This window comes from Myotis brandtii, unplaced genomic scaffold (assembly GCF_000412655.1).
Source record: "Myotis brandtii unplaced genomic scaffold, ASM41265v1 scaffold250, whole genome shotgun sequence".
Lineage (NCBI taxonomy): Eukaryota > Metazoa > Chordata > Mammalia > Chiroptera > Vespertilionidae > Myotis > Myotis brandtii.
In genome coordinates, this window is record NW_005359478.1 from 7,630,996 (window position 1) to 7,650,267 (window position 19,272).

Genomic DNA, 19,272 nt, shown 5'->3' on the forward strand with positions numbered 1-19,272 from the left:
CAGGGGACAGTATGAGTGTCCACCAGTAAAAAAACAGCCTCAAGGGACTGTTACACCATGGGGGACTGTTATACCACTTAAACCATGAACCCTAGCTCTAATGGTTATGCAGACAGGCTCTGATGACAGTTCCCTTTGGTCATATTTATTCTGTAGTTGTTGTTGTTTGAGGCAATAAAAATCCTATATAATCTTACTATATAATAAAAGGGTAATATGCAAATTTACCTAACAGTGGAATGACCGGTTGCTATGATGCACACTGACCACCAGGGGGAAGAGGTTCTATGCAGGAGCTGTCCCCAGGTGGTCAGTGCACTCCCACAGGGGGAGCGCTGCTCAGCCAGAAGCCAGGCTCACAGCTGGCAGCATCGGTTGGTGGCAGGAGCCTCTCCCACCTCCGCATCAGCACTAAGGATGTCTGACTGCCGGCACAGACCTGCTCCCCACGGACATCAGTTGGACATCCTCTGAGGGCTCCCAAACTGCTAAAGGGTGCAGGCTAGGATGAGGGACTCCCCGCTTCAGTGCACGAATGTTGTGCACCAGGCCTCTAGTAACAATAATAATAATTACACATTACTAGCAAATTTACAAATTCTTGGCAAGGTGGTCAGCATGTGGTCAAATTGCTGTTGTATTTTTTTTTAAATTATGCTTGTGCCCTAGCTGGTTTGGCTCAGTGGATAGAGTGTTGGCCTGCGGACTAAAGGGTCCCAGGTTTGATTCCGGTCAGGGGCACATGCCTGGGTTGTGAGCATGATCCCCAGTAGGGGGCGTGCAGGAGGCAGCCAATCAGTGATTCTCTCTCATCATTGATGTTTCCATCTCTCTCTCCCTCTCCCTTCCTCTCTGAAATCAATAAAAATATATTTAAAAAAAATTAAATTATGCTTGTACTGACAGTGGTGATTACATGATAAGCAAACCCAGGAAAAGGATTTAAAAAATAATGAGCAAATTATAGCCAAGGCAGAACCAGAAGACTACGTTAACTCCAATTCATGTGCCTGACATTTATAAATCAGACTCCCTCTTCTGTTATTCCGGAGCACCCCAGGACTTGGTGTTACTGTGGAATACCAGTCAATGTGGAATGATCCGGAAAGCCAGGCAGATATAAAATATAAAAATATAAAAGAAAAATACAGAAGACTATTAAGTGGCAATTACCAAATAGTCCTTTACACATCACTCACTCTTCATGTCCAAGATTTTACATAAAAAATAGGGAAAAGCAAGAGCATCTGATAATCAGTGGGATTAAATCTATGTTCCTTGAGAAAGACTTTGGTTAAAATTTTTTTTCAAAAATTATACCATGTAACAAAAAGCACTTTAGCTCTATATGGAGGTGATTATTTAATCTAGCAATTTCCTGACTTCCGTAAGGACAATGAAATTGGGGATACCATAATTTAAACCCTATGTCTCACCACGCTTTCATTCACTGGCAATTAGAACATGCGTGGAAAATCAGGATTTTTTGAGCCCGGAGAAAGGAGGGAGGAAATATAAAGGCTGAGTTTCAAGAGTCACAACTTATTTAAAGTGATTTTGACTCCTGAGAGAGGAGAAAAGGCTGAACTTCACAAGACAGATGTGGTCAGCAAATTCCCTTCCAAATTAAACACAAGTCCTCCTGGCCTTCTGCACGCCCCTCATGACTATCTGAGCTCTTCAAATAGCTACCCTGCTCCAGAGTTCTGAGTAATCACCTCTGCATAGAACCTGAGAGAACGTAAACCTGCCAGGCAGCAGTGTGATTTACATGGTGACCTGAAGATGAAAGCAGTTTTTGCATTTTTATTGGAGAAAGCCCATTAACTGGATACTTTACATTTCCCTCGAAAATCTCCCTCTAGTATGGGCATTTCCAAGTTTTTGTCAATGTCCAGTCTTAAGAAGAACATTAAATTCCATCACTACCATCATAATCATCCATCTACATTGTAATGGGAGGATTATAGGGAGGTCAATTTAGCTATGTTGGAGTACAGGGACATTATGCCAGGCTTGACCATCGTCCCTGGCTGGCTGGAGAGTGCAAATCACTCAGGAGTGGCACTCAGAAGCAGGAAAGTGCCCAGGGAAGTCAGCATCCAAGGAGCACCTACCCAGGTAGTAAGGAAAAGGAGGTAAATGCTTAATGTTTCCAAATCATGCATTTACTTAAGACCCCTAAATGTCATTCATTCAAGTAGTACCTTCATAATTTAATTTTGCCATGTCCACATACCACCTAAAATTTGTCACTTTCATGTTTTAAAATTAAAATTTATTTTATATCAACTTGTTGCTTAACTTTAATCTTAGTGAAAAAAATCAGTGAAATTGCGAGTTTGATATGCCTATTATTTTCTAAACCACATATTTCCTAATATATGTTTAAATACTATATTTCTAAAATGTAGCCTTACACCAATGCTAATTTCTTAGTTTTGATCATTCATTACATTTGAGCAAGAGAGTCATTTGGAGAAGTTGGGTGAAGGGCACAGGGGCATTTTCTGCATTGTTTTTGCAACTTCTGTAAACCTAACATTATTTCAAAATAAGTTACCATTTATTGAGCAATGCTGACATCAAACAAGGACTCACGGGTAAAAGAAATATCAAGTTTCTTTGCCTTTAGGTTTCGCTAGAACTGTATCAAGTCCCTGTAGAAATTATGGTTATTACATATTCCCACAGACTATAACTTGCAGTTGAGGAGATCATGAGAAATTCTGGAATGTACTCTCTATGCCAGATTACTAGACTAAATATAACTGAGACCGAAAAGAATTAAGAGCTGATAGTGGAGCCCACTTGTTCGGTGTTATCTCCGAACTGGTTTAACCCACTGGATAACAGCCCCAATTGTTTAGGGGCAATCTGATCCAGTTTGGAGGTGCCAAGGTTTTCAGATGCTTAGAAAAGTTATTAGTGATCTCTCATTGCATTCGAGAAATCCATTCAGGGTATGATGAGATTCCAACTCCTTCCCACAAAGACACTATAGAAAATAATTTCCCAATAGGTATGCCATAACATACTTGCATGCTGCAAATGGGCTGCAGATATGCAATGATGTTCACCTCCAACTCTTGGGATAAGGGGTGGGAACTGGTATAAGCCACAGTCCCTAAGCCCAACACCTCCAGCCATGAGAAGACATGTAATTTACTTCAGGGAGACACAGAGAGATCTGCCATGAACAACTGCCTTAAATCCTCAAATCTCTAAGTCTCCAAGTGTCGAATGCCCAGAATTGCATGGTCCAGGACCAAGATTTGAGAAGCTCAGAGTATTCATTGATTCCTTTAACCTGCAACCTTAGAAAAATCAACTTTTAGTTCTATCCCTCTGGCGGTAAATGAAGGTAAAAATGCCTTGGATTTAGAGTCTGTCTAAAAGTAGCTCAAACCCTTTCAAATGGCTCTAGAACAATAACATCCCCCTTGCTTTTAATCTCAAGACACCTGGGAAATAAGCCAAAGTTGCTTTAAATGTCATAGTCTTTCCATCAGTGTCCCTTGTGACCTTTAAGAAACTAAAACAGTGTGCCTTTCAGGTTTACTGCATATCCAAAATCCTGAAGAAAGTGGCTAAAGAAAAGCACCTCTAAAAACACCTTTAGGTGCCAGGTGTCAGAGATTCTTTATCAATGACATTTCCTTCCTGACTTCTAGAAATTCCCCACATGGCTGAAGGGGCAGGGGCTAAACACAGCACATCTAAGTGGTAGACGTTATCCTGTGTCGTGTGCATGTGTGCATGCATATGCCTGTGGGTGTGTGTGAAGCTCTGACCTCCAAAGGAACCACATTAACAAAAACAGAGCTAGAGTAGGAGGAGGAGACCAGGAATATTCCTTCCTTCATTCATTCACTCTTTTTTTTCTGTTTATTCATCAAGTAGTGGCTATCAGATATGCACCAGCATGAGAGTCATTGACTACAATAGCAATTTTTAACTGGTGTGCCACAAGAATTTTTGAAACATTCAATACCTATTTAGTCAGGAGCACTGACTTCTTTTCCCTTAGATTGTCGAATAAAAAATGACAACAGTCGCCCTAACCGGTTTGGCTCAGTGGATAGAGCATCGGCCTCCGGACTCAAGGGTCCCAGGTTCGATTCCGGTCAAGGGTATGTACTTTGGTTGCGGGCACATCCCCAGTAGGGGGTGTGCAGGAGGCAGCAGATCGATGTTTCTCTCTCATCGGGGTTTCTAACTCTCTATCCCTCTCCCTTCCTCTCTGTAAAAAAATCAATAAAATATATTTTAAAAAAATGACAACAGTCAACACTATAGCTGTCCAGTATGAATAAATCAAAATTATACCTATTTTTGTCAAACTGGCAAAAAACATAATATACAGGGTGTCCCCAAAAATGTATACACACTTTAACAGCTGATAACTCACTTAATTTTTATTCCCTTTAAAGTTTTAACTGACTTGACATAATGGGTGAAGCCAGACTAAGTTTTGAACAAAGAAAATTTATATATAAGGGTCACTAGACTTTTTTTATGGGTATACATAAAAAATAAAGTTTATTCGTCAGCAACCGTCAATGAATTAAAGGCACATAAATTCCAAATGAGATGATTATTAATGTTTGTGATTCCATTGCTTTGTGTTATTGGCAGTGCCTGGACCAGAACAGTCAGGTCACCAGTTTGAAAAAAGACATTGACCAAAAAAAAAGTATTCATTTCTGTAGATTCTTTTAAATTTTGAAAATGAACTGTATGTTAATAAACTCTGACTTTATAGTCATTCAAAGTGTGTATACATTTTTTGGGACACCCTGTAGTTTTTGGTGTACCAAAGAATTTAGTTTATGTGTGCCATGAGATTAAAAGGGTTGAAAATTGCTAGTCTAGAAAAAAAAGCAGGAATAAAATAAACTGATGAACCAAATAGATTCAGAGACATAGAAGCATGGAAGAGACTGAGGAATTTCAGAGAGAAGGCAGGGGTAAAGGGTGGGGGTAGGTTAGAGATTAACCAAAAGAATTTATATGCATATATGTATAGCCCATGGACACAAACTGTAGCTTGTGGGGTCAAGGTTCAAGGGATCAAGGGGAGAAAAAAGAGGGAAGCCTGTAATATTTTCAACAATGAAGATAATTTTTTTAAAAAAGCAGTAATACCATCTAATGTTACTCCGTTGGAAGTGTAACAGAGATGTAAACCACGGGTTGTAATATTCACATGAAAGTTAGTTGATTCTTTCTGAAATATAGGGTCAGGCCCCATGGGGGTGAAGTGCCATGCAACCTAGGTCAGAGGTTCTCAAACCTTTTGGTCTCAGCAACCCATTTCATTCTTAAAAATTATTGAGAATCACAAGTAGCTTTTAGTTATGTGGGCTATATCTATCAATGTTTACCACATTTGAAGCCAGAACTGAAAAATGTTTTAAATATTTAATTCATTTTATTTAAAAACCATAATAAGAAATCCACTATGTATTCACATGAACCATGTATTTTATGAAAAAAAATCTTTTTATGATAACACACTAATGAGAAGAGTTACTTGTCTTATAGTTTTACAGCTCTCAAATACTCATCTTAATGAATGACAGCTAGATTCTCATCTCTGCTTCTGCATTGACTAGATTTTGGCTGAGGTCCATGAAGAAAATCCTGCCTCACAGAGATAACATTACAAGAGAGAAGAATTTTATTAGCCATTTCAGAAAAGTGTGGATATTCTTTGATACTACACCAAAACTCATTAAGTAGCAATCTCTTAAATGGGAGTAGCAATGTGGAAACAGAAACCATACAGTGAACATTTTGTATACTCTTCATTAAAATCCATTATTCATTTGAAATTTGAATGTACCTTTTTATTTTTTTTTCAAATATATTTTTTTGACTTCAGAGAGGAAGGGAGAGAGAAAAAGACATCAATGATGAGAGAGAATCACTGATTCAGGGATCGAGCCCACTACCCGGGCATGTGCCCTTGACTGGAATCAAACCTAGTACCCTTAAGTCCGCAAGGCCAATGCTCTATCCACTGAGCCAAGCCAGCTTACGCTGAATGTACCTTTTTTTATTTTACTGATGCATGGTTTTGAAATATCATGCACTAGTCATTTTGAAAATATTGTCTCATGGATTTACAGATGTTCCAAATGTTGGCACATTTCATTATACAATTTCAACAACTCTCCTTCATTAATAGCTTTACTGGTCTCATGAGAAACATCTGTAAGTATTGGAAAGCTGTCAAGCTCACTGTGGCATTTATAAGTTTTTGTAATATTCAATTTTTTTCTCTTGAAAGCCTGGATTTATCATTAGGTACAAATATTGTCAACTGTTTTTGAAGCTCGCTATGTTCCTTTTCAAGAACACATTGGCCAAATACACAAATCTGAATAAATGTAGTTTGCTTATTCTTTCGAGTTGTTTTTTCAAGCAAAAATTGTGGTTATAAGACAAAAGCAGATAATTCAGCTGGTAACTCGAACAATCACTCTTCAGCTTGTAGCGCAAATGTTTTATGTGTTCTTCCCATTCTGTCATTTAAGATTACTAAGAAGACAAGTACTAGAGGCTCAATATTTGGTATTGAGATGTAGGCCACACACAGAGGGGGCCAAAGTCATGAGAACTGCAGAGATACATAGTTGGAGCCCTCATACAAGTAAGCCTGACAACCACTTTCACTGACCTGAGCCTATGAATCCCTTTTATCATGTACATCAGATGGTTAAGTGTTCTGTTACTTGCAATGGAAAAGTTCTAACTAATATGAGGTTAATTTGAGATGGTGCTACAGAAATAGGAACCACATCCTGGAGTACCTTCCATGCCTTACTGGGAATCCTGAGCACTCTCCAGCAGGTCCTGTGCGTCAATACAGTATCACAAGATGGGAAATAACGAGGCTTTTGAAGGTGCCACCCACTGATTTGGGGAGGACTCTATTTTTATGCCCGGCCACATTTGATTTCTTTCAGTTTTACAAAGTATCCTCTTACCTTGAAGAGGTTGTGCATTACCCAAGGAAAGGAGGAGACAATTTCAAGGAAGATCAGCAGTGGCAAATGCCACAGTGTGCCGTTAAGACGAGATAAGGGTGTTCTTTAGAGCCCTAGCTGGTTTTGCTCAGCGGACAGAGCGTCCAATTGCAGACTGAAGGGTCCGGGTTCGATTTCAGTCAAGGGCACATGCCCGGGTTGTGGGCTCAATCCCCAGTAGGGGGGCATGCAAGAGGTGGCTGATCAACGATTCCCTCTCATCATTGAAGTTTCTATCTCTCTCCCCCTCTCCCTTCCTCTCTCTAAAATCAATAAAAATATATTTTTTAAAAAAAGTGTTCCTTAGACTTAACATTGGGGGTCAAAGGCAACCTCATTGCAGTGAAGTAGACAAGAAGTCAAAAGCCACTGTGAACAGGGAGAGATAAGGTGCTGGCTAAGAGGTACACACAGGTAAGCGAACAGTCTTTTTAAGATAGGAGAAACATGAATATATATCTATAGGCTGCAGGGAAAGGTCTAGGAAAAAGAAGGGGAAAGAAAAGTAAATATCTAGAAGAGAGAAATGATAGACACAGTGAGGCCCCAGAAGAGGAAGAATGCTTGATACTGTGAAGACAGAGTTGTATATTTTTTTATTTCTGGTAACATCCCCAGAACCTACTATTATGACCAGTACTTAGCAGCTACTCAAGTAGTATTGGCAGAAGAAAAAAAAACTATTGTATGATGAAAAATTTTGGCAAATCTTATAAAAACACATTCTTTTTTTTTAGCAATAAAATATTTATTTTTAATGCTGTCTATATTTCTTTGAAGTTCTTTTTTCAAAGTTGGCCTTGATAAAACATAGTATACTAATCAAAATCAATTTCCATTACTTTTCAAAGTATATTTTTGAACTATATAAGGGATAAAATGTGAAATAAACTATAAATCAATTCTTATTAGAGTATTTTTTTTTTTACTTAAACCCTCATTAGAAACACACCAATGAATGGATATTAGACAGTTGTGCAGAACATGCCCAGAGATGGTTCACAGGGTCACGTCTGCCTTAATAGATGCTGTTACTATCCCCCGAGAGTGCTATGAATGAATATATCCTTCAACTACAAATTTCTTATGTAAAAACACATTCTTAAAACAGTTCTCATTTCTGAGAAACAAAGTATAAAATACATGGAATATTTTGTTTCATGACTAACAAAATGAGTCATTACTACAATGAGGCATTTTGACCATATCTACATAAGTATAGACATTGAATTGAGCAAACAAAAATAACGTAATTAGAAAAATAAACTTTGAGTACCTCCTCTCTATAAGGCACTGAAGTTGGCTTCAGAAAGCTACGCAAGTTGCCACAAGTGATTTTAAACTGTTTGGGTATTAGTTGTAGTTTCAAGGCACTGGGAAGTTCCTTTTATAAATACATTTTTATTGACTTTAGAGAGAAATAATGGGAGGAGGAAAAAGAAACATCTATCAGCTGCCTCCTGCATGCCCCCTACTAGAGATTGAGCCCATAACCCAGGCATGTGCCCTGACCAGGAATCAAACTGGTAAGTTTCTTTACAATTACTTATCTGTGCTATCCAATACAGTAGCCAGCAGCCACATGTGGCTACTGAACACTTGAAATGTGGCTAGTCAGCTGAGATGCACTATAGGTATAAAATACACCCTAGATTTAGAAGACAGAACAAGAAGAATTTAAAATGTTTCATTAATAATTACATGTTGATTATATGTAATAATACTATTTTGAATATAGTAGTGTTGAATTTTACAAAGTATTGGCAGTTGGAGATGAAAAGGTAAGAATGAATGTTGGAGGTAGGTCTACAAGTTTGGAAGTTGAGGGTGTGTACAAATTATGTCTGCTAGTTTCAATTTTTAAGGTAAAGTATGAGGCAAGGTCTTACGCAAAGTGTAAATGCTTGACTATTTCTTGCATCCTTTCACACATTTTGGTTTTTATGCCTTCTACTCCCTGCTTCCTTAGGCTAGAGCTCATAATTTATCCCCAAAACTCAGAACCCCCATGCTTACCCAACTAAGTCCCATTATCCTTTAATCTCAATGTAGACCATTTTCTCTGGAAAGAATTTCCTATGATCCTGTCTGATTTAGTGGCTCATTACTTACTAAGGAACCAGTTCTGAATTCAGCCATTCCATGCACCACAGTGGGTAGTGTAGTGGCTGAGATTATAGACTCTGTAGGTAATTTCAATGCTATTTTAATTATCAAGAGGAAACAAAGAAGAAAAGCTTGAAAATTATTTTTAGGAAGTAAATGTAAAATTAATACCAAATCCTGACAAAGATACACACACACACAGAGATATATACATACATACACACACACACACACAATAAGGCTACCTTCACATAGAAATATTGATGCAAAATATTAATACAACAGAATCCAACAGCATATTGCAGAAATAATTCATCATTTACCTAGTGAGGGCTGTTTCAGGAATGCAAAGTTCAATACTAGAAATCTACTTATACAATTCATCCTTTTAAGAAATCTAAATATGATTATAAATATTGAAAAAATATTTTTAATTAAAAAATAATTTTTGGTAATAAAAAACACTAAATTCTTATTTAACATGATCCTTTTTATCTCTTTTAACCCAAAATCCATTCTCATAATATCAAGACAGCAGGTTCGTTACCATTAAGTCAGGAAAATACAATAATCCACGTTATCACATTGGTATTTGACATTGTACTGGAGTTACTACCAGTGTAATTAGACAAGAGAATAAAATTAGAAGTATAAACACTTGAGTGGAAGATATAAAATGGTATTTGCATATGATATGTCTGCATAACTAAAATATCCAAGAGCACCAACTGAAGCATACTGAGAGCTAGAGGATTCAGTAGACAGCGGGTTTGAAAATTAACACATAAACATCAACAGCTTTCATATACACAAACTGTAATCATTTAGAATGTATCTATAAAAAGAATATACTCCTTTTACAATATCACAAAAAATAAAATACCTAAAATTAAATCTAGCAATAAATATACAAGCACTGCATGAGAAAAAATATATTCCTTTAAAACTCTACTAAAAGGCAGACTAAAAGACTTCAACAAATACAAATGTATTGCTTCTTAAACAGAAAAACTAAATATCATAAGAAATAGATTATTCCTTAATTTAAAATTTTAACAGGATTTGAATAAAATAACACCAGTTTTTGTTATTCTTGCTTTTTTGTTGTTTATTTTTGCTTGTTTGTTGGCTTTTTTTTTAGAACTAGACAAATTTCTTGGAAAGTTTACATGAAAATAAATGGCTAGAACTCCAAAAAAGAATAGTAGCAAAGAGTGATTAGTCCTACCAAATATTAGAACTACAGAGCTTCAATAAATAAAACAATACAGATAAGCATATGAATCGGTATAAATAGTAAGAGTGACATAAATGGATCTCAAAAATATAGAGCTGACAGGAGGTACAAATGTTATTAAACTTTTGTTTTTCTCAGGTCAATCTGTCTTTTATTACAGGGAGGTCACAGCCAAGAATCCAGAAAGATAAAGGGAAAATTATTTTTCCTCCCCTACAGAGCAACAGGCTCTATCACATAGCCTAAGAGTGTCATAGGCTAGACCAGCGGTTCTCAACCTGTGGGTCACGACCCCTTTGGGGGTCGAATGACCCTTTACAGGGGTCGCCTAAGACCATCGGAAAACATATATAATTACATATTGTTTTTGTGATTAATCACTATGCTTTAATTGTTCAATTTGTAACAATGAAAATACATCCTGCATATCAGATATTTACATTATGATTCATAACAGTAGCAAAATTACAGTTATGAAGTAGCAACGAAAATAATTTTATGGTTGGTGGTCACCACAACATGAGAACTGTATTAAAGGGTTGCGGCATTAGGAAGGTTGAGAACCACTGGGCTAGACCATCTAGGTTGGTGTGCATGCACTCTAGGATGTTCGCACAAGGACTAAAGGCACACTTCTCAGAACATATCCCTGTCCTTAAGAGCAGGATTGTACGTAAGAATTGCACTCTAATAAAGTTTTGCTCATGGGGAATGGGCAAATAATTCTGATACTGCTATAGATGCATAGTGGAATTGAACAATACAATAAACAGATGGAAGGTAGTGGGAACCAAATTTCTCACTGTTGGAATGAGCAGAGCAAGGGGAAGAGGCTAGTATGATTCATGGATTAAACAATACATTAGATAATGAAAATTAGGCCATGATAATTAGATAACAGATTAGAGCTGGAGATATCAGTATGAACTAATGTTTGTCTTACTCTATATACAGATGGTTACATATAGAAATATTTATAGGTATGTGTATGAGTTAGTACACACACACATATTTCCTTGTTCTGTCAGTTGGGGGAGCCTAGAAACACCACCACCCCTGATCTGGTTTCTAATACTATTCATCAATTAAAAGAATCAGGGCCCTTTGGAGAAACAGCTGGTTCTAGGACCTGGGCAGGCAATATACAAAGTAACCTGGGGCAGCCTGTCCTGATCCACAGTAACAAAGTGCTCTAAAAAACAAAAACAGAACAAAAACTCACACTAATGAGGGTCTGTCACAGAGACACATAAGTCAACGGAAAGAACTGCCATTAGCCAAAGCTGGAACAGTGTGAGCATTGAAATCTATACAGTAGTATTGGGTTATAATCCAAAGTATAAAATAAATATTAATGAGTCCACATGATACAAATAAATGATTACATAAATAAATTAGTGGGGGATAATAGATAATTCTCTCATGTAGAATAATTCAATATAAGTTATGTAGATGCTTTTTTAAAAAGGTAGACCTTAACTCCCCATTCCTTTGGTATGGACTACACATAATAATATCCTTCAAAAAGTACAGTGTGGACAAAGAGGGAAAGAGTGACTTTAATACCTGACCAGAACTCCTCAAAACTGTCAAGGTCATCAAATCAAGCCTAAGAAAAGGTCACAGGCAAGTCACCCCTAAGGAGAGGTGCTAACCAACTAATGTGGTATACTAGATGGGATCTTGGAACAACAAAAAAAGGACATCAGGCAGCCCTAGCTGGTTTGGCTCAGTGGATAGAGCGTCGGCCTGTGGACTGAAGGGTCCTGGGTTCAATTCCTGTCAGGGGCACATGCCTGGTTGCAGGCTTGATACCCAGTAGGGGGCGTGTAGGAGGCAGCCAATCAATGATTCTCTCTCATCATTGATGTTTCTATCTCTCCCTTCCTCTCTGAAATCAATAAATATACATATATTTTTTTTTAAAGGATATCAGGTAAAAACTAAGGAAATCCGAATAAAGCATGGACTTAATTATTCATAATATATCAATATTGGTTCTTTAATTGTAACAACTGTATCATACTAAACGTAAAATGTTTATAAAGGGAGAAACTGGATTTGGGGTCTATGGAAACTCTTTGTACTACCTTTGTAATTTTTCTGTAAATCTGAAACTTATAAAAAAAATTTTTTAAAAAAGCAAAACCAAAAAACTGCCAGAATGTTTGAAGTCCCTCTTCTTTCCCTCCCCTTCACATCATCTTCCATTTCCACCACACATAACGCCATCCTTTATTTTGCATTTCTTGCTTCCTTGCTTTTCATAAAAACTTGCCACGTTTGGATGTCCTTGAACAATGTCTTGTTGTTTTGAATTTTATATAAATGAAATTGTACTGTATGTATTTTTCAGCTAGTAGCTTATCCTCATTTAACATGACAGTGTGACATGTATCCATGTTGGTATATGTGGCTACAGCTCATTTATTTTCATGGCTGAATGATGTTTCATTGGATGACAGTAACACCATGTACATGTCCAGACTCCTGTTAATGGACATTAGGTTGTTTCCAGGCTTTGCTGTGACCAACAATGTTGTTACAAATATTCTTGTGTACACATGTAAGAATTCCAGTATAATAAACACCTAGAAGTGGAATTGCTGGGTTATAAGGCATGCATGCTTTCAACTTTATTTACAATGCCAAATTGTTTACAAAGTTGCCATGTCAATTTAGATCACCATTGGCAACAATTTACTTTTTCCAAATTTGGTTCCTTGGGAACCTAGGGATCAATAGAGGTGCTTTGTTTTTTTCTCACAGTTTTAAACTGAATGTGATTAGAAAATAATGACTATTCCATATTTGTAATAAAAATAGGGTGATAGATGCTGAATTGTGGTACATGAGAAATTACCATAAGCCTTAACTTGTCCTGGGAGATTAACTTGCTCAATATAGTGATTTTTCTGCCATCTGTATGCATATATTTGAACTTGTTGTAAAGGGGAAGAAATAAAGACTTGGCATTTTCCTGCTGAAAAGGTGCCAAGTTTTGTTCTTGTGAACTGGCCTTAATCTAAGATTGGTTTAATTACATTCGTAAAAAGAAGGAAAGGAAGGAAGGCGGATAGAGGAAGAAAGGAAAAGAGAGGAAGAGAGGAAGGAAAACAGAGAGGGAGGGAGGGAGGACGAAAGATATAAGCTCTATAAAACAGGTCCTTAATCTTCCCTCCTAAGATGAATAAAGAAATTAAGCTTGTATTTCATTTTTCCTTGAAAAACGCCAATGACTTGAATTTAAGTCATTTATCAGTATATCTAGAAGAGCATTTGAATTGTTGTAAAATTCATCACTCCCGCATTCAAAATTCCTTTGATGTAAAAAATCTACATTTCTGTAGAGAAACCATAAAATAATAACACTATGAATTAGTGCATTCTGCTAGTATGAGTGATTTTAAGTTCTGCAGACCCTCAGTGAAGATTGCTACCATTCATCCTCCCTTGTCTTGATGGGCTGGCACTCTATACAAATTTGTTTACCAGTATTGTTAACCTAGGCAGCTCACTGTAGCTGAGAACAAAGGAGGGAAAACAAACTGTAAAGATTCTTTTCAAATGGAGAGATGCGTGAAAAAGAATGCTAGGGATGCTTCCTGTTAAGCTAAAGCTCACCACTAAGTAAGACTGTCTGTACATTCAAAGCCAATGGGAAAGCTCGGTAACTGCTCCTCTGCACCTGCACTGGCCTCTGACAGTGGGTTCCAAGCACAAGGCCACCGAATTCCAAGGTCAGTGCCTTGGGGAAGGAGCTAGAACTACAGCAACCCCTGGATGACTCCATTTGACAGTGGAGCATCCTCCCTGGATTCCCAGTTTGCATCTCCATGGGCCCTTCTAAGAAGAGCACTGGACACGGCGACTTCACCCACATATCACAACTGTGGGTGCTAACACACCATGGAACATGGCTACCCAAACGTGGAAACGGCAAATAAGATAAGAACTCCCCAATTCTGCAGAGGGAAGTAGACTCTTAGGTATTTCTCGATACTTACACACCTGTGCTGCATTAAGGAACTTAGGTAAGTATTTCTCGATACTTACACACCTGTGCTGCATTAAGGTTTGTGTGAGCAATCACTCCGTGGGCAAGGATATTCAAAGGGACTCCTCTATCCAAATGAGGTGAGTGTGCTTTCCCTGTTCTAACCGTTACCAGGACTCCTTTTATCCAATTAAGGCCTATGAAATAGTAACTGAGAGAAAGCCTTAAATGCGAACTGACCTGAGTCTGAGTGATGGGTCCCTCACCTGTTAGCTATGTGACCCTAAGTTACTCAACTTCTCGGACCCTTCCTCTTCTCCTCCATTGGGATACATGGAAAAGCCGGGAGCTGACACCGGATCTGTCTTCAACGCCTGTTCTTTTAACCGCCACACTGGACTGTTCCTTCCTTGTGGGGACGCACGACAGCTCTGCGGGCTGATTTATCTTCAGGAGGACCTTCTCCCATCAAACCCTGACAGCTGAGGCTCAACCCCAAGGCCGAGAGCCAGCGTGCCTCACTCAGCTTCACGCATGCGCAGCTCGGTAGCTGGGGCTGAAGCGGAAGAGCAGCCCTTTCTCGTAGTAATTAGACGGTCCGTTATGTCCTGTCACAGCACAGAAATCGCCCTCGCGTGTGGAAGCCACCCTGCAGGCCAGCCAGTGGTCTCCCAATCAAACGTGGCTCCAACACGGGAGTGAGCGCTGTTTTGAAAGCCGAGGTACAACACCGAGGTCGACACAGGAGATGTTCATTGACTAACCCGGACAAACTTTTACATTCTCCTGAGAGGGGCAGCGGGCTTATGTATCTGAATATCTTAAACGCGAAATTACAGTTCTCGTATGATGCTGTAGGGCAGCGGTTCTCAACCTGTGGGTCGCGACCCCTTTGGCGGACGAACGACCCTTTCACAGGGGTCGCCTAAGACCATCCCGCATATCAGATATTTACATTATGATTCATAACAGTAGCAACATTACAGTTATGAAGTAGCAACGAAAATAATTTTATGGCTGGGTCACAACATGAGGAACTGTATTTAAAGGGCCAGAAGGTTGCGAACCACTGCGTAGGGAGTTGTACAGCACTGCTGAGGCAGAGGTGTGGGCTACCTCACTCAGCCCTGCCGGCAACATGAGGAACTGTATTTAAAGGGCCAGAAGGTTGCGAACCACTGCTGAGGCAGAGGTGTGGGCTACCTCACTCAGCCCTGCCGGCCAGCCCAAGTGCCACCAAGGACAGGCCCGGCCACGGGGCAGTCCGGGTTCGTGAGAAGCACGACGTGCATCGACAGAAAACGTTCAGATTCAAAACACTTTACAACGATGTAGCCAAGCAAAGCACACCTGGAAGTCGCATATGCCCCTAGCACCACAGTTTGCCAACCTTACCTCCGACAACAGGAGCCTCCGCCACCCCTTCCTCCGCGGCCCGCTCCGGATTATCCAACAAGAAAGATGGCGACCGTGGTGCCGCAATGGCCGCTGGGAGTCGGCTGCACCTCGTTCTGCGTCATCAGCCTCCCAGCCTGGTTTTACCGGGAGAACCACGCCCCACTCCACGGAGCCAGGTGCCATCCTCCCGCACTCCTACCACAGGCTGATCTCCATCCCCGCCAGACACACGCCATTCCCGCCTTCACGCCCACCACCATCCTTTACGCAGCTGTTTTCCATGATGTCAAATGGCTTCACCTTATCCCAAGCCAAATTAAATCTACCTTTAATTCCGATCATCTGTGTTGTTTAATCCACGCATAGAGCACAGAAGTGGACAAAGACTGCTTTGGAGGGAAGGGAAGGCTTCATAGAGATGTGACATGGGTGCAGGTTTAGAAGAAGAATGGATGACTGACTGCCAAGTGGAGAAGGCAAGGAAAGCATTCTGGGCAGAAGGAACAGCATGTGCAAAGTCTTGAGAGAGTTCTGAAAAGCCATCATAGCAGGCAAGGAATAAGGCTGGAGAAACTGGTTGCAGCTGGAAGAAGACCCTTGTCTGCCTCACTGAAGTGGCAAAACTTGATCCTGGAGACGAAAGGAAGCCAAAGGGTCTGATTTTGGTCAAGGGCCCTAGTCAAGCTCATGCTTTCATGGTGTCTGATCTAATCATGCAAGTATCTCCTTCCTCAACCTTCCTATGCCACACAATCAGGTGTTCTTACTTGCAGCTCTTACAGCATCTCAGTCTGTGTTTCCACTGACTAGAGAAGACCGGAGGGTGGGAATCTTTTAGTTTTTTAATTAACTTCTATGTCTAAATAGTGCCCGGCAAGTAAATGCGCAATAAATTCCCAGGATTGACTAATTCAGATTTTTTTCCAGGGGATACAAGCAAACTAGGTTCCAGAGATACAAGTAAGGAAAGCTCAAAATCTAAGTCACCACAGCCCTTACTATTGGCTATAAGTGGCAGGATCCAGGTCCACAAAAGTTAACTTCAAAAGCAACTACACTTGAGTCTACATTCCATGAATTTGGATTCCTTTCCCTTTCTGCCCAGCTTTGCCCCACCACTCAAGCAGAGATTCACTCCAACTCCCCTGGGAATACTGGGCCAAAAGGAACAGGTACCAGCTCATCTCTGATTCTAATACCCCCCCAATGGCTGGGAGGGTGGTGGACAATCAATGCATTTAGCAAGTGCATCTGGCTCTAAAGTAAGAGAGAGAGCGTCTGTTCCTGTGTATAAATGCCAAGTTGCAGGAGGTTACCATAGCAACTCCAGCAGGGTGCTGCAGTGGGCAGCTTTGCACAGAGGTGCAGGAAACCCATTCTTAAACATCTGGGCTTTTGCTGTGCACACTGGATCCTAATAGGCACATCATGGTTTTAGGCCTTAGCTTTGGGATTCTGCAAAAAAAGGAAGTGGAATTTTGAATATTTGCTAGTCTAATCTCCCTTTTTTCATGTACCACTCATGTCCCTTTCAACACAGTAAACACTGCATGTGAAGCCCAAAAAACAGGCTCTTTAGAAACACATAACTCCCTATACTCATTCTTATGTACTATGATGAACAGATTGTACTTGCATATCAGCAGGACTTTGGCATGAAATTTACATCCACTGAATAACCAGCAATTGCACACTGTAATGAGCAGCATATCCACAATGTCTCCATTATTCCCAGTCAGTCCCTAGTTCTCATTATGAGTACATTTTTAATGCAAAAATAAATAATGCCATCAAGAGCGTAGGTGTTCTTAATAGGGTTGCCTGAGCAGCACTCCAGGAACTGTAAACCAACTTTTCAAAGGCCAGGCAATTTCAGAAATAGCTCTTTCACATGGGTGGGAAGTGAAGATTTACTCACCCACTTCTTGATGTGTTCAGTGTGAAGATATCTCTTGTGAAGAAAGAGCATGAGAAGATGTTGAATAACATTCTACTTGTAGCTCTAACCTACATGTGGCCATCAGGAGGCCATGTCCCTGCAAAGTGAGCCCTAGTTGGTAGGGCATTAAGTAGCTAAAACAGTCTCCTAAACATTTGCATTATTTGTTTTTGAATCTAGAGACTCACTTGTGGTTATCTCTGAATTCTCTCCTGGGCAAAAAAGAACGACTTACACCATCCCTAAAGAAATGGATTGCATAGTAGAGAGCTACACGTGCGCAGGGTGAGAGCTGCATGTGCGCATGGAAAAGTGAAGGAAATTTTGGTTAAACGAAGTCACATGAACCTCTGCAAAGGTGCTGCAGAGACCTCTGCAACTTGGAAGTGGAGAGGGGGTTGGGGATTAGAAGTGAGGTAGAGTTTCCAGTACCTGAAGGAGTTTTGTGGCCTAGGAAAATTAAAACAGAGGCACCAAGACAGATAGGTAAACAGACAAAGGAAGGAAGGAAAAGCCTCTTGCCCAGGGAACCAGGTGTGCAGGAATGACTAGGCCTATCTAAGGTGTCCTGGAGAATAAACAGGATGCCAATATCAATGGAGTTCAGCTGGATGACTTCTTTATCCATGGAATTGTGAGGTGGCATGGAGATGTGGACATGGCTGTTATATATGTAGGTATGAAGGTAGGACGTGCCAGGATGGACAGCAGGGGTATGAGAACCTTGAGTGTTCTGAAGGAAGGCCAGAGAGTTTCCGTCAGTACCTGCTGACAGAAAGGAGCTCTCAAAAAGTGAAGACCAGAGATCCAGCCAGTGCAAGGTGGCCTGCACATGCCTGGCAAGGTGACAAAGGGATGTCTGTCTCCTACTCCCCCAGGAAATGCTGCAGGTGGAGTGAGTATCCAAGGGGTGTGAAGGGAAGGACTGAGCATGTGGCCAGGGAGTCCGGAGAAAGGCTTATGGTAGCTGCGCTGGTAGCGGCACACAAGTGCTGTCCATGTGCTCCTGAATGAGAGCTGGGAGGTCAGGGCTGGGAGAGGTTTCTGAGAGACTGGCAACCTGTTCCTTTGAGTCAGGGCAGCTGAGGGAGGTTGAGGGCCCAGCCTCCAGGTAGGATGTGGGAAGAAGCCAGGTGCACTGAGGCGCTAGCCTGCAAGTGGGTGTGGAGAACGCTTGGTAGGGGGAGGATCCAGCGAGGTGGGAGTGGGGGAGGGGAGGTCGCCGGCCTGTGGGTGGGTAGAGCGAGCCAATGTGGGGGTTGGGGGTGCCCGGCCAGCGCCTCAGGCTGCCACGACGTTCCCCGGGACTCACCCAGCACGAAGTAGGGCAGCTCCGTGTTCTCCAGGTCGTCCACCACGACCATTTCTCCCGGGAAGTCGTTGCGCACCGAGAAGAGGAGCTTGGGCTCAGAGGCCGAGGGGCTGTGCATGATGCTCAGGTCGTTCTCGCGCAGGAAGGGCAGCGCCGACACCGTGATGCTTTTGAGCTTGCACTCCAGCTCCTTGGAGGGATCCGCGTCGCCCGCTGCCGTGGCCAGCACCACCGCCGGCCCCCAGCAGC

At 40.7% G+C, this 19,272-nt stretch overlaps 1 protein-coding gene across 1 annotated transcript in view; it reads right to left on the reverse strand.

Moving 5' to 3' along the window:
* ASTN1 (astrotactin 1) overlaps positions 1–19,266 on the reverse strand; it is a 285,260-nt gene extending 265,994 nt beyond the window's left edge. The window contains exon 1 of the mRNA XM_014540914.1: positions 19,024–19,266. Coding sequence (XP_014396400.1) covers positions 19,024–19,141 — 118 coding nt within the window. The 5' untranslated portion in view covers positions 19,142–19,266. The remainder of the gene's footprint in view (positions 1–19,023) is intronic.
* Positions 19,267–19,272: the final 6 nt, after the last annotated feature.